We start from the raw sequence: 12,805 nt of genomic DNA, 5'->3' as shown, positions 1-12,805 counted from the left end.
AATCCATGAAGTTTTAACGATCTTTTTTAAAAAAATACTTAATCATTTAATGTCATGTGCTTGTTGATAATTTTTGTTAAGCGTTTGTTCGTGAAAGTTAAAGTAATATTATTTTCATAATTAATATTTTGCTGTGTGTTATATCTATCTCCTTAAATGATTGTTTTATTTTATTTATTTTTATTTATTTTTTATAATCTTAATATTGCTTCTTCAGATAGGGTTCTATGAATGTGCTTGTCGGGTGGGATTTGAAGGTCCCTTGTGCGAAATCGATATCGACTTATGTGAAATGTTTCCCTGTGCCAATGGGGCAAAATGTGAAGAGGTCGACGATACTCGGATCTGTCATTGCCAGCCAGGGTTCGAAGGTCAGGACTGCTCTGTGAATATTGATGACTGTGTGCTAGTCACGTGTCACAATCAAGGAAGGTAAAACATTGCACTTTCACGTTATCCTTTTTTTTTTTTTTCTTAATCCTCGCAATTGCACGACTCTTAGTATCAAACCACACAATATATGGTGGATCTACAGCTCGTTTTTTTGTATTGTGGAACTGCTAAGCATGCTTAGTATCCTGTCAGGCGGGCCAGTAGGAGGTGAGGACGGACCAATTGAGAAATAATCTTAATCGAACCCAATTACTTTCTTTTAGGATGTTTCACTTCTGTACTTACTCTAAAATATAAATTGAGCTACAACCCCAATGGCTGCCACTGTATCTAAGAAAAAATATGGACAATATTCACAAGAGTATTTGAAATTTGGAATTTTGTCCTCGATTAACAATGAAACAATGCCTATGTGCTTCTTATGTGAAAATACTTTTAGTAATGATGCCATGAAACCTTCGAAGATGAAAGAGCACATTGAACTGATTCAGCAATAGTTCAGAAAAGGGAAAAATTCAGAAATCAACCAAATTTAAATACATTTTTTAAAGCATCTGCTCATACTGATAATGAAAGAGGACTGAAAGCATCATTCAGTATCTCTCTTATTATATCAAAAAAAGGAAAGCGTATACCATTGGTGAAGAGATTATAATACCAGCAATTAAAGAGTGATTGAAACGATTATAAAGAAGAATTTTTATACTGTTTTAAAATGCCTGCCATTGAGTGCGAATACAGTGCAACGACGCACTGCATTAATGACATGGCCGATGTTGTGGAGAAAACCTTGGTGTCTGAGCTTCAAAATTGTAAATTCTCCATCCGACTTGATGAGTCAACTTTCGGCAGTTAAAATATTCTAATGGCCCATGTGAGGTATTATAGCCAGAGCCAAAAATGTATTGTTGACAAATTTTATTTGCCAGGTATATGAAAGTTGATGGAAAAGGTGAGACAATTTTACAATGTTTGGAAGAGTACTTTAAGAAAAACAATGTTTCCCTCAGCAATATAACTGCAGTGGCCACTGATGGTGCACCACAATGATTGGCCTTTATAGAGGATTTTCCACCTTTCTCAAATAAAAGGTTCCGGAAGTACGCACTGTTCATTGTGTGTTACACAGACACCATCTTGTAGCAAAGAAACTCAGTGGTAAGCTGCATGATGCTCTAAAAGTGTATATTAGATCAGTTAATAAAATCAAAGCTCATCCACTTAGTCCACGTCTGTATGTTACGTGAAAAAAATTATGAAATGTTCAACCAAATACTTTTGCTTCCGAAATAAGGTGGCTGTCAAGAAGTTTTTTTGTTTTTTTTTAGTTGTTGCACCTCCCAAAGTTTTTGTATTTTACTGTGATCCAAGCCCGAGGCGGGATTCGAACCCGCGACCTTTGAGTTGCCAGGGAGGCATTTTATCCACCTGGCTAGCCCGGTCGGCTGTCAAGAAGTGACAATTTGCAAAGATTTGTTGATTTACATGTATGACTCATCTGTGGAGCATCTTACGAGCATAAAAGTGTATAGCTCTAAAAAAAAAGTGTATAGCTCTAAAAGAGTTCAGAAAAAAGTTGAAAAACTGTAAGAACCATCTGTTCTATTTGACAGACCAGTATTCAGAATTTAATGAAATACAGAACCGACTCCATGGTAAAGATGTTACCATCATTCGAGCCCGCACAATCCTATTAGGGTTCCAAGTCAAGATAGGCTTATATAGATCTTCATTGGCACGCAGAGATTTTCAGTATTTCTCAAACTTAAAACAGTTGGAAGGAGGAGGTAAAAAACTTTCAGATGGTCATTTGGAGATATACATAGAACATCTTGAAAAATTAAGGAAAGACTTTAAAATACGTTTCAAGACCTGGAGGAAATGAATGTACCTAATTGGATTACGCCATTTGATATAAATGTCGAAAATGGAATTGGGCCAGATCACCTAAACAATGAATTCATTGATTTGTACGAGTGTCAATATAGAAGCTAAAGCTTTATTTAATAATAAAAGTATCAGCGATTATTGGAAGAATATAAACATTACAACAAAATATCCCAAATTTTATGCAGCTGTTGGGCCATTTTTAATTACGTTTCCGAGCACTTACATGGTCGAAGCCAGTTTTAGTCACATAAATGGCATTTTAACAAAAGAGAGGAACTGACTAAACTTGGAAGAGCGTGGTGAGTTAAGATTAAAACTCACAAACCTCAAACCCGAGCTTATTGAAACCCATGAACCATATCCTTCGCATTAACGATGTTCAATAAATATAATATTTAATATGATATATAAAATTCAATAAAGAATATGTTAATTTATATTTTAATGTTTTATTTTTACAAAGAAATTCAGGGAAAAAAAACGGAATAAATTTCAAAAACACGAAAAGAGTTCAGAAAAAAACGGAGACTTCAAAAATAAATTTTTAAAATAAGTAAAAAATATTTGGACTATTTTAATTTTAAATGATATATACATCAAATCAGACCCCATTTAGAGCTTTATTAAATGTTTCCCTCATATTTTTCGATATAAATTAAGAAACAGCCTCTTCACTGCAATTAAACTCAGAAACAGTCCTTAACATATTATTTTTATTAAATGGTTGGGCTGGATGAAGTGTAAAGGATTTCCATTAAGGGCGACTCCAAAATGTTTGGGGACCCCTGTACTATATGAATATTGCTATAATACTTCATAAAGTAATACTACATTGCGGCAGATCAAAGGCTGGCTATGGTTCCAGAGTATAGCATCGGGATCAAATTAGATTTCTAACACATCTGCCACAATTGGATTGGCATCAAATTTTTCAAGGTGACAGCATTCTAGCTTCCAGTTCGAGTTTTTATAGTTCAGTATGCATGATAAATATGTGCATTTGATAATTTCGAGTTTTTCAAATATGCACATTTCATAAAAAAAAAAAAAAAAAAAAAAAGTAAAGTGCAGCCATTATCAACCCACTGCAGATTGGAAGCCTCCTCAACAATTCATGTTGAAGAAAATGGACCATAATCTGCCATGCTAGTCCAGTGCGAGTTGGCAGATCGACCGTATTTAGCAGTCAGGGGCTTGAACCCCTGTCCTACTCAAAGAGCGTGTGTCACTGCACTCCCGCCCCTGACCACTCAGCTACGGAAAATTTCAGTTTATTTAATTTGAAGTCAGTTTTTTTTTTTATTTGTTTGTTTCTTTCGATAACATTTTATGCCAAGGTAGTTCTATATATATATATATTTTTTTTTTTTTTATTTTTTTTTTTTCATTTTAGTTTACTTTAAATCATTAATTATTCGAAATAGAATTATATTTTCTTCTCTTATTTTAATTAATTTTTTTTTTGTTGTTGTTGTTGTTGAAAAGCTAATTTTATGTCGGTAATCTCAAATTGCTACTGGAAATAGCAATATGAGACATACCTATTTATTTTTCTTTACCATAACTGGGCTCATAATCATCCCAAATATCCTGTGTGCTGGTTTTTTTTTTTTTTTTTTTTTTTTGAGCTTGAGTATTAATTGCAAACCGATATCTCAACCAGCTTTGCACAGAACAGTGTTCCATTTCGTAAATTTAATAACTAAATAACAAACTTTTCTGTTTGTGCTGCACCATGACTACACGGTTAAAGAACATATATCTTATAGTTTGTGTGAAATGCCGGTAGAGAGAGAACCAGGAACGAAGTTCGGTGATAATACGCAGCACTATGAAAGGATAAATTAATAATAATCAACTGAAAGATTGATCCACTGAAAGTTTAAATCGAAAAAAACTAATTTAAAGTAGTATAAAGAAATATGACTAACTGTGATATTGGCTCTTTTGATTGGTAAAAATCATTTTCATTATCCCAAGCCCAGAATTCCCGATTCTGCAGAACTAATTATTATATTATTAGGACCAGGTTCCATTAAGTATAACCATTTACATAATCCCTCAAATTCAAAATTTAACAAATAATTTAATTCCAATATTTGTGCTTAACCGGATTACTAGCTCCCCAAATTTTTCAAAATTTAACGAGTGGTTCTTGCAAATGACTTCAACTCGCATTAGTTTGCCCGTACGTTGGTTAGATACTAGTGTACACAGTTGTATATTAATACGAGGCCCGTTTCTGTACTGACCGAAACATTTACTTTTACTCTTAGCTGTGTGGATTTGGTGAGTAGTTATCAGTGTGCCTGCACCGCTGGCTTCACCGGACGACATTGCGAATTCGATATCGACGACTGTCCAACAAACCAATGCGAAAGTGGGGCTACCTGTGTGGATTTAGTGAATGGCTACAGATGTATTTGTCCCCCTGGGTTTGGCGGAGATTACTGCGAACACAGTAAGTATATTGGTAGCTCATTCCATATTACGCGCATTCATTGGCATTCGTAACTTACATTTTTTTAATGCAGCTGTCCTTTTCTTTTCTCTTTACAGAACTTCCCGATAACGTTGTGATGTCCTTTAGCAACCCATCGACCTCAGATTTCGCTCTGGTAGAAGAGGTTCTGCCTCCCTTATCAGCAGTATCAGTAGGGATGTGGATGCAAACTATAGATCAACATCGTCCAGGCGCTATGTTGTCATATGCCGCTAGAGGGCACCATCAGCAGCAAGTAGAAAATGCTCTCACACTGACGGACTACGGGGGCTTAAAAGTGTATGTCAATAACCAACCAGTGTTCACTGATCTGCAGCTGAACGATGGCAGATGGCATCAGATTACCTTCACGTGGTCCAGTGGAAATGGGGGTTAGTTGCAGGAACGAAATATGATCTGCTTTAAATCATAGATCAGTGGAGTTATTTTTCCCGTGTATATTAAATCACTGGAAGATCCAGTAGGGGACGATCAGGGCAATCTCCTCCCCCCCAGACCTGAGTAAATTGTATTAATATCATCGTAATTATCTCACCCCCCCCTTAGAAAAACAAATTGCATCCGACCCCGTATTAAATACAGAATATACAGCTGTTATCCATGACAGTATGCTTATAATAGTTTCATCATTTGTTTGAAGAGGTATGTGTGCGACTCTTCAGTCGGGGCTGTAGTTAGCCGAATGGAGGCGGAGGAAGTAGGGTTTTTTCTGATTTAGGCCTAGTTTTTCAGCGTGCAGAACATACAGATCGGTCATTGAACACAGACATCATGCAAACAAAAGACATATACAGTAGCTCATCTGGTACCATAATAACATTATGACTAATGGTAGTCGAGAAGATGCTTTTAGCCAACCTATTCAGCTCTCTCTCTCTCTCTCTCTCTCTCTCTCTCTCTCTCTTGTGCAGTTCCGTTGTCAATCTCATATCCAATATCCATCCCCCGACTAGAGAGGGGGGCCAAGTCTGTAGATGCCAGCACCCCTGACCAACGAATTTTGCAGATCTCCAATTTACCTTTTATTCGATTGTCAAATTTAATTCCATTTGTTTGCAACAGTGTTAACAATTCCAGAACCCAACAGCCTCTTATTCCTAATTAGTGGATAGTGGCAACCAGGAATCATAAACTTTGAGAGGGAGGGGATCAGTAGGATAAAACCTCTTTAAATCCCCCATTTGGAAAAAAAAAATATTATCAGTCAAATTTTTAATCAATTCTCCGGACGCTACCGTGTAAATTTACTGTAAGTATTGCGTATATTGGACTTGAAACTGACACCTGTTGCTGCTACAGTAAACCCTCACTAATTCGGATTCTCTTATAATTCGGGTTTCCTTCTTTTTAATGTATTTTATCTTGTTTATGCAGAACGGATATTTTTCATAAACAAGAATTTAATAATACAGTTCCGAACTTCTTTCAAAACAGTTTCACAATCATTTTGTAAAAGAGATAAAATTTTAAAAGAAAATTAAATGCAAATGAAAAAATTAAGGGACTTGATCAAATTTTATCACCTGAAGGATGTTCAGGAGTGTTATCTAATAATAAAAATCCCTCTTCACATCCGTTTTGCACAATGTGGCTGAGTGAGTAGGTCTCAGGCGAGGTTAAGGTAGGGAAAATGTTAAGGTAGGGTCTGCGCTTAGGGGTTTCCTGCACAACCACAAAAGGACAAGCCACTTGGTGGAGAATCATGGAATTAATATTTTATTTTATTTATGTTTTTTGGTTGTTGTTATTACTATTTTCTTATAATATTAATCATAAGAATCGTGAAATATGTGTTATAATTCAATTGGCATTAAAATCCAGAAATAAATAAGTGAAGTACATTATGAAAGTGTTGCGAGCATACTACGATCTCAGGTACTTGTTGCTATTTGATTCATTGCGTCACAGAACGTGAAATACTTGTCGCATTTTGCGCTTTCTGTTTACAAATTATAGCAAACGCTGAGTGAGTACAGTAAACCCTCGCTATTCGCGGGGGTTACGTTCCTGAGAAATGTCGCGAATACCGAAAACGCGAATACTGAGTTATTGCTCCTATAGTAATAAAGGGGTTCCGTTCCAAAGTATGAAATATATAAGAAAAACTAGTCCAAAATTTTGTCTATGTATATATTATATGTACCTTCATAATATGACTGTACATGACAGTACATAGTGAAATGTAAGCATAAGGCATCGAAATGAAAATAAGAAACGATTTAATATTAAATGTAATATTTATTAGAAATTTCAAACAAATCTCTCAAACCAGCGCCTTTGCTAGCAAAAAAAACTTATCCCGCCAGTGCTATCACCAGTTTCGCTAAAGTGTTGATAAAGAAGTTTTACTTTTTCACGAATGATGAGTGAACTTAACGGAATTTTATTTTGAATTCGGTCTTCTATCCACAGATTTAAAGCTTTTCCATTTTTTTAATTTAACATCACGAGTTACAGAGCAAATTTTTGAAGCAATTAGCGCGGTTTCACGGACACTACGGCAGATTTTTTCTTCCGATTTCTTGATTGATCGTACTGTTGACTCATTGATTTTATAATGTTTTGCCACTGAGGAGACACTTTCACCATTAGAAATTTCGTCTAATAACTCAATTTTATTCGCTAGTGTCATCACCTTCTTTGATATTTTCACATTTCTCTTTTTATTCGTAGCCATATTTTTGTAGGGGTTAGAAAGAACTTGACCACAATAAAGTCACTTTCTTCCGTTAACGCACTCGAAAAAGTCTGTTTTACACTGCAAAACGGTAGAGTTATCATTTTTGTAGGCATATCAATTTATAAATTGATAAATTTATTCAATTTATAAACATATAAATTAAAAGCAAACGACGAAACCTTCCATGACAAACGCATAACACACTGAACAAGGATTAGCGAGAAACATCCACGCTCGCGATTTTGTCACCCCTCTCCCCCCACCCACTGAGCGCTGTTTTGACCGGGAAAGATAATTTTAGCCACGCCCATGTTTTTTATGGCGGAAAATATTCACGGCGTTTTAAAATTCACATTTTTTTAGGTTTCATTTTATATTAAATCGGCGATCGCGAAACCGCGAATACAGATACAGCGAATAGCGGGGGTTTACTGTATTGTGATATGAGGTATGCGCAATGAAATGAAAACAATTTTTATACAGGGTCAGTATAAAGTCCTTGTACAGTTTTTTAAATTTTCATAACTTCCGTTCCATACATGATAAAATCAATCTGAAAAAAATTAGAAATGTAATTTAGTGAAATTTAGTATGTACTAAGAGTGATTCTTTATTTTATTGTAGTTTAGCAAAATTTTTATTTTATTTTATTTATTTATTTATTTATTTATTTTATTTTATTATTTTTTTCATTTTTTTGTGAAACATGAAATGAAGCCTCATTTCATTTTAGTGGTGTAGTCAATAGACACAATGTGTGTATTTGGGGATCCGAAAATCCACGTGGTAAGAGAACATATTCGTAACAGTCCGAAAATCAATGTGTGGTGCACCCCATTACATGATTACATTATTGGACCTTTCTTCTTCCACGAAAACACGATTAGTGCAAACGTGTTTTTAGACGTGCTCATTAATTATGCTATACCCCAATTGGGACAGAGGCAGCTGTCTTTCAGCTGGATGGAGCACCCGCTCATTGTGCTCAAGTTGTTCGTGACACTTTGGATAAGACATTTCCAAACCGTTGGATGGGCAGGGATGGACCGATTTCGTGGCCCCATGGTCACCAGACATAACCCCACTGGATTTCTTTCTTTGGGGATATGTTAAAGCCTTGATGTATGCGACAGCTGTTCGAGATATTGAAACATTACGAGACCGGATTACACGTGCAGTCGAATGCAGCACCCCACAGATGTTAGAAAATGTATGGAGAGAGATTGAATATCGCCTTGATATTCTACGTGCCACAAGAGGCGCTCATGTTTAAGTGCTTTAAAGTCCTTATGTATTGATAAAAACTTTTAATATTAGCGTAAAATTTGGTTAAATTTTGTTAACTTCCCAACAGTAATAAAATTTTTGTAACAAAATGTAATCATTTTTGGACACCCTGTAGATTTAGGATCCATTACAACAAAGGTGCACCACACAGGAATTCCATAACTAACTGGATGAAAAAGTTTAAAGAAACAGGTTCTGTCAATGATAAACCAAAATCTGAAAGATCTTAGGTAAAGACCGTATAATTGGGCCATTCTTTTTTTGAAGGACGGGTTGTTAATAGTGAGAGTTATTTGGAAATGCTGCAGAATTACTTTATCCCTGAACTAACACGTTTAGGGCTTATAGGTGATACAGTGTTTCAGTAAAATGGTGCACCTTGTCACTTTGCTCTCAGTGTCAGGCAGTTTCTGAATGAAAATTTTCCTAACAGATAAATTGGAGGAGGTGGACCAATCTCTTGGCCACCACGCTCACCAGATTTGAGTCCATTGGATTTTTTTTTCTATGGAGACATGTTAAGACTATTGTTTATTCAACAAAACCTCGCCCTTTAGACGCTCTTCGGACTAGGATAACTAATGTGATTCAGAGTATTACTGAAAATCAACTGCAACACGTATATGTAGAACTTCAGAATCGAATCTCAGTTTGTATATGTAATGACGTTGGACATGTTGAGAATTAACAATCCCAAGAATAAATGTATGTAAAACTAATAAATTCTTTCATTTACCCTTTTTACAGATTGATTTTATCACGTATAGAAAGGAAATTATGAAAATTTAAAACTGCACAAGGACTTTATAATGACCTTGTACTATATTATTTATTAATCAATTGGTAATTAGTTGGTAATAAGATAATTAGTTATTTACTTTCCACTTCCATAATCACAGAAAAAAATTCAGTTAATTTGAGAAATAAGTCGAACGCGCCTGAAATGTAATGCACTACATTACCTAACATGTTTTGGTTTGTTTTTGACTTATGAACAAAATACTTAAGTGCAACGTCTTCATCTAAAGAAGAAAGGGGACCAATCATTTTGAGGTGCGTTTGAACGCATACTCGTAGATGGGTGGGTAGTTGAAAGTATAGAGTTACGCTCCCTGTTCCCATCCACGTGATGCTACAAAAAAAAAAAAAGGAAAAAAAAGTAAACTGCTCTAACCAGGTGTGTCATCTCGGAGTATAAACAAAAAATTTATTTAATTATTTTGTGGCAATGAGAACTACCATATTTACTAAGGGTAATAAAACATTATTTTATAATAAGCACCTGTTTTTTCAAATGTATTTTGTGCATATTATGCACCCAAGGAATATTATGCACCCAAAGATCCGATAAATCAGTATTACGGGAAAAACTTCAATTAGGCCCCTTTCACACTCCCTACCTTTAAGAGGTGCAAACATTTTTGTATTTCATTCGCAGCTCCTTTAGAACTGCTGTACTTTACCATCGAAATCATAACGAGAACTCGGAATGTTATTGTTTTAGATAATACGTGATTAAACGAATTCAGACATTTTATTTGCTCTTAATCTTAACCCAATATTGTATAAACTAAGTCGTTTCGTTTGTATTTTTCATTAATATATTTCTACTTTTAGGTCAGTGGAATCTCTTCCATAATGGAACCCTTCTGTCTTCTGGTACTGGTATTAGTGCCGGTGATGTCATTCCTGGTGGAGGAACACTCATCGTTGGTCAAGAGCAGGACTGCGTAGGCGGCGGATTCAGTCCCATGGAAGCATTCACCGGAAATATATCTAGGTACAATAAACAAATCGGGGTTTTTTTTTTATGTTATTTTAATGTACAAGATTCATTTTATTCTTTGACTTTGAATCAATTCAGATGCGTACGTGTTAAAAATAATCACATAACCTTGCTAATGATTTCTTTAAAGTGACTGTGCACAACTCGAATAATATAATTCCGCTGTAAATCTTGCAAATTTTCTATGGAGATATAAAACGTTTCTTTCAAATCAGCTGTGCGAGAATTAGTTTTGAACACCTTGTATAAATATTTAAAATATCTCCATTCAACAGCTTTCAAAGCGGTTTAAAGCGAGCGAGAAGTAACTAAGGTAAACCACAGCACACAAAAGTCAGTAAATTTGTTTGAAAAGATCCTGTCCCCGAATTTTTTCTTCAAAAAATTCAAGTTTTCCCAAGATGAATTTCCGCTATTTTTAGAAAAGGTATGATCCAAAACACAAAAAAATAGTCATTCTATAAAACATAATATGAACTTCAGAACTTCCTGTTCCTACACTGAACATTCCCAAAGGTAAGAACCCTTGCGGATAGCAGTGCAGTTGTAATCACTGTCCTATAACACGGGATGGAAAAGGCGCGGGTTCGAACCCGTCGCTTACACAAGGAATTTTATGGGACTTTTATTTTTATTTTTTTTTCCCAAAAAATGTGACTGAATTAGCCAGTCTCAGGCGAGGGTTGCATGTTTTTTTTTTTTTTTTTCTTGGAAACTTTGGTTTTTCTTCCAACAAACCAGCTGAAGAATATACGCAATTTCAGACAATATTCTGATGCCTCGTATCCTTAGTTGCTTTGGCGCTTGTCACACACACATCCAACCTCGGTCCAAAGATGGCAATTCTAAACAAAGCACAGGTCCTGTACCTTGTTGAGAATACAAGGGACTGTCAATAAAGAATCGGGGATTTTCTAAATTTCTATAAAAATAACGAACATTTTATTCACATAACCTAAACGATTGTTTGGTGTTTTATTGAGTGGGATCCACTTAGGCCATAATTTTTCACTTCTGATACTGCCAAAATGAAAGTGTGCTTCATGAACGCAGTATGATTTTACATTCCGTTTAAAATGTGCGACTTATCCTCAAGAATATTGAAAGTTTTATAAGAAAATATTGGTCCCCCTTCTGTGTCAGAGTCTACTGATTTGCATCCAGTGCACCCTCTTCACTCCATTGTCACTATTCTAATTCTAAAATAACAACTATGATTTATAGTCATGCATTCAATATATTCTCTTCTTTTCAGAGTGAACGTGTGGAATCGAGTGCTTTCTCACGGGGACGTTAAAAAACTCTGTGATAGGCAGGATGACCTACCTGGTCGCGTGACGGCATGGCCAGATTTCGTGCAAAATATGAGGGGTCGAATTCAAATCCAAGTGGAATCTACGCCGTGGGTTTGAAGTGACTACAAGCTAAAAATCCTGTTCTACTCGAATACAAAGCCAGGGTCCTCTCACCGTGAAGATTACAAGTGTAGAGTTCGAAGTGTTTGTAATAAAAATTAATTTATGATCTATTTACATTCTGAAAACATTTGTTACCACCTATTGTACTTGGGAATATTTTATCGAAATTACAGAAATGAAAGTGGCCTTCGTATACTATTGTACTGTTACATATTTTAACAAAATAGTAAAAAGAGTAACATATTTTCACGAAAACCCTAATTCCATGTAATCATCATCCTCCCCACACCGGGTGCAAAAGACCTGAGTTCGAATCCCATCAACGACGCGAGGAATTTTTATGGGCCTTTTTCACAACGTGACTGAGTTGGTCCGTCTCAGACAGGGTAGCATAGTTTTTTGTCTCGGAAACTGGCGCTTTCGTCCAAAAAACAGCAAATCGACCACAGAACACACGCAATTTACAGACATATTATATACGGCTCAATATGGCCAAAGTTGCTGATGCGCCTAAAACACTCAACAACAACAGCCCCTTAATTCCATTCAGATTTAGGTGAGAATATGAACAGGTACTCTAATGTCAGTAAATATAACTCATTTAGAGAGATATGGATTCAAATCCCAAACCAGACTGAAGAAATTCTTAAAGGCTTTTTCACTTAAGGCCTTCCGATTGCAGGAAGAAGGTTTTCGGGTTTGTCAGCATATGCAACATAGACTGAGTGATCACTGAATTATGACCACCTACCTAATACTTCGTAGGTCCTCATTTTGCCCTCAGTACAGAAGCAATCCAACGTGGCATTGATTCAACAAGGTGTCGGAAGCGTTCGGGAGGTATGGCC

The 12,805-nt window shown here is 35.7% G+C and overlaps 1 protein-coding gene across 1 annotated transcript in view; it reads left to right on the top strand.

Moving 5' to 3' along the window:
* LOC150090790 (sushi, von Willebrand factor type A, EGF and pentraxin domain-containing protein 1-like) overlaps positions 1-12,002 on the top strand; it is a 132,417-nt gene extending 120,415 nt beyond the window's left edge. The window contains exons 20-24 of the mRNA XM_090372741.1: positions 218-432; positions 4,560-4,744; positions 4,843-5,157; positions 10,371-10,533; positions 11,795-12,002. Coding sequence (XP_090228867.1) covers positions 218-432; positions 4,560-4,744; positions 4,843-5,157; positions 10,371-10,533; positions 11,795-11,951 — 1,035 coding nt within the window. The 3' untranslated portion in view covers positions 11,952-12,002. The remainder of the gene's footprint in view (positions 1-217; positions 433-4,559; positions 4,745-4,842; positions 5,158-10,370; positions 10,534-11,794) is intronic.
* Positions 12,003-12,805: the final 803 nt, after the last annotated feature.

The sequence above is a fragment of the Mastigoproctus giganteus genome, chromosome 1 (genome assembly GCF_048544385.1).
Source record: "Mastigoproctus giganteus isolate SK-2022 chromosome 1, ASM4854438v1, whole genome shotgun sequence".
Taxonomy (NCBI): domain Eukaryota; kingdom Metazoa; phylum Arthropoda; class Arachnida; order Uropygi; family Thelyphonidae; genus Mastigoproctus; species Mastigoproctus giganteus.
Note: the sequence above shows the minus strand (reverse complement) of the source record. Positions and strands in the feature narration are given on the sequence as shown.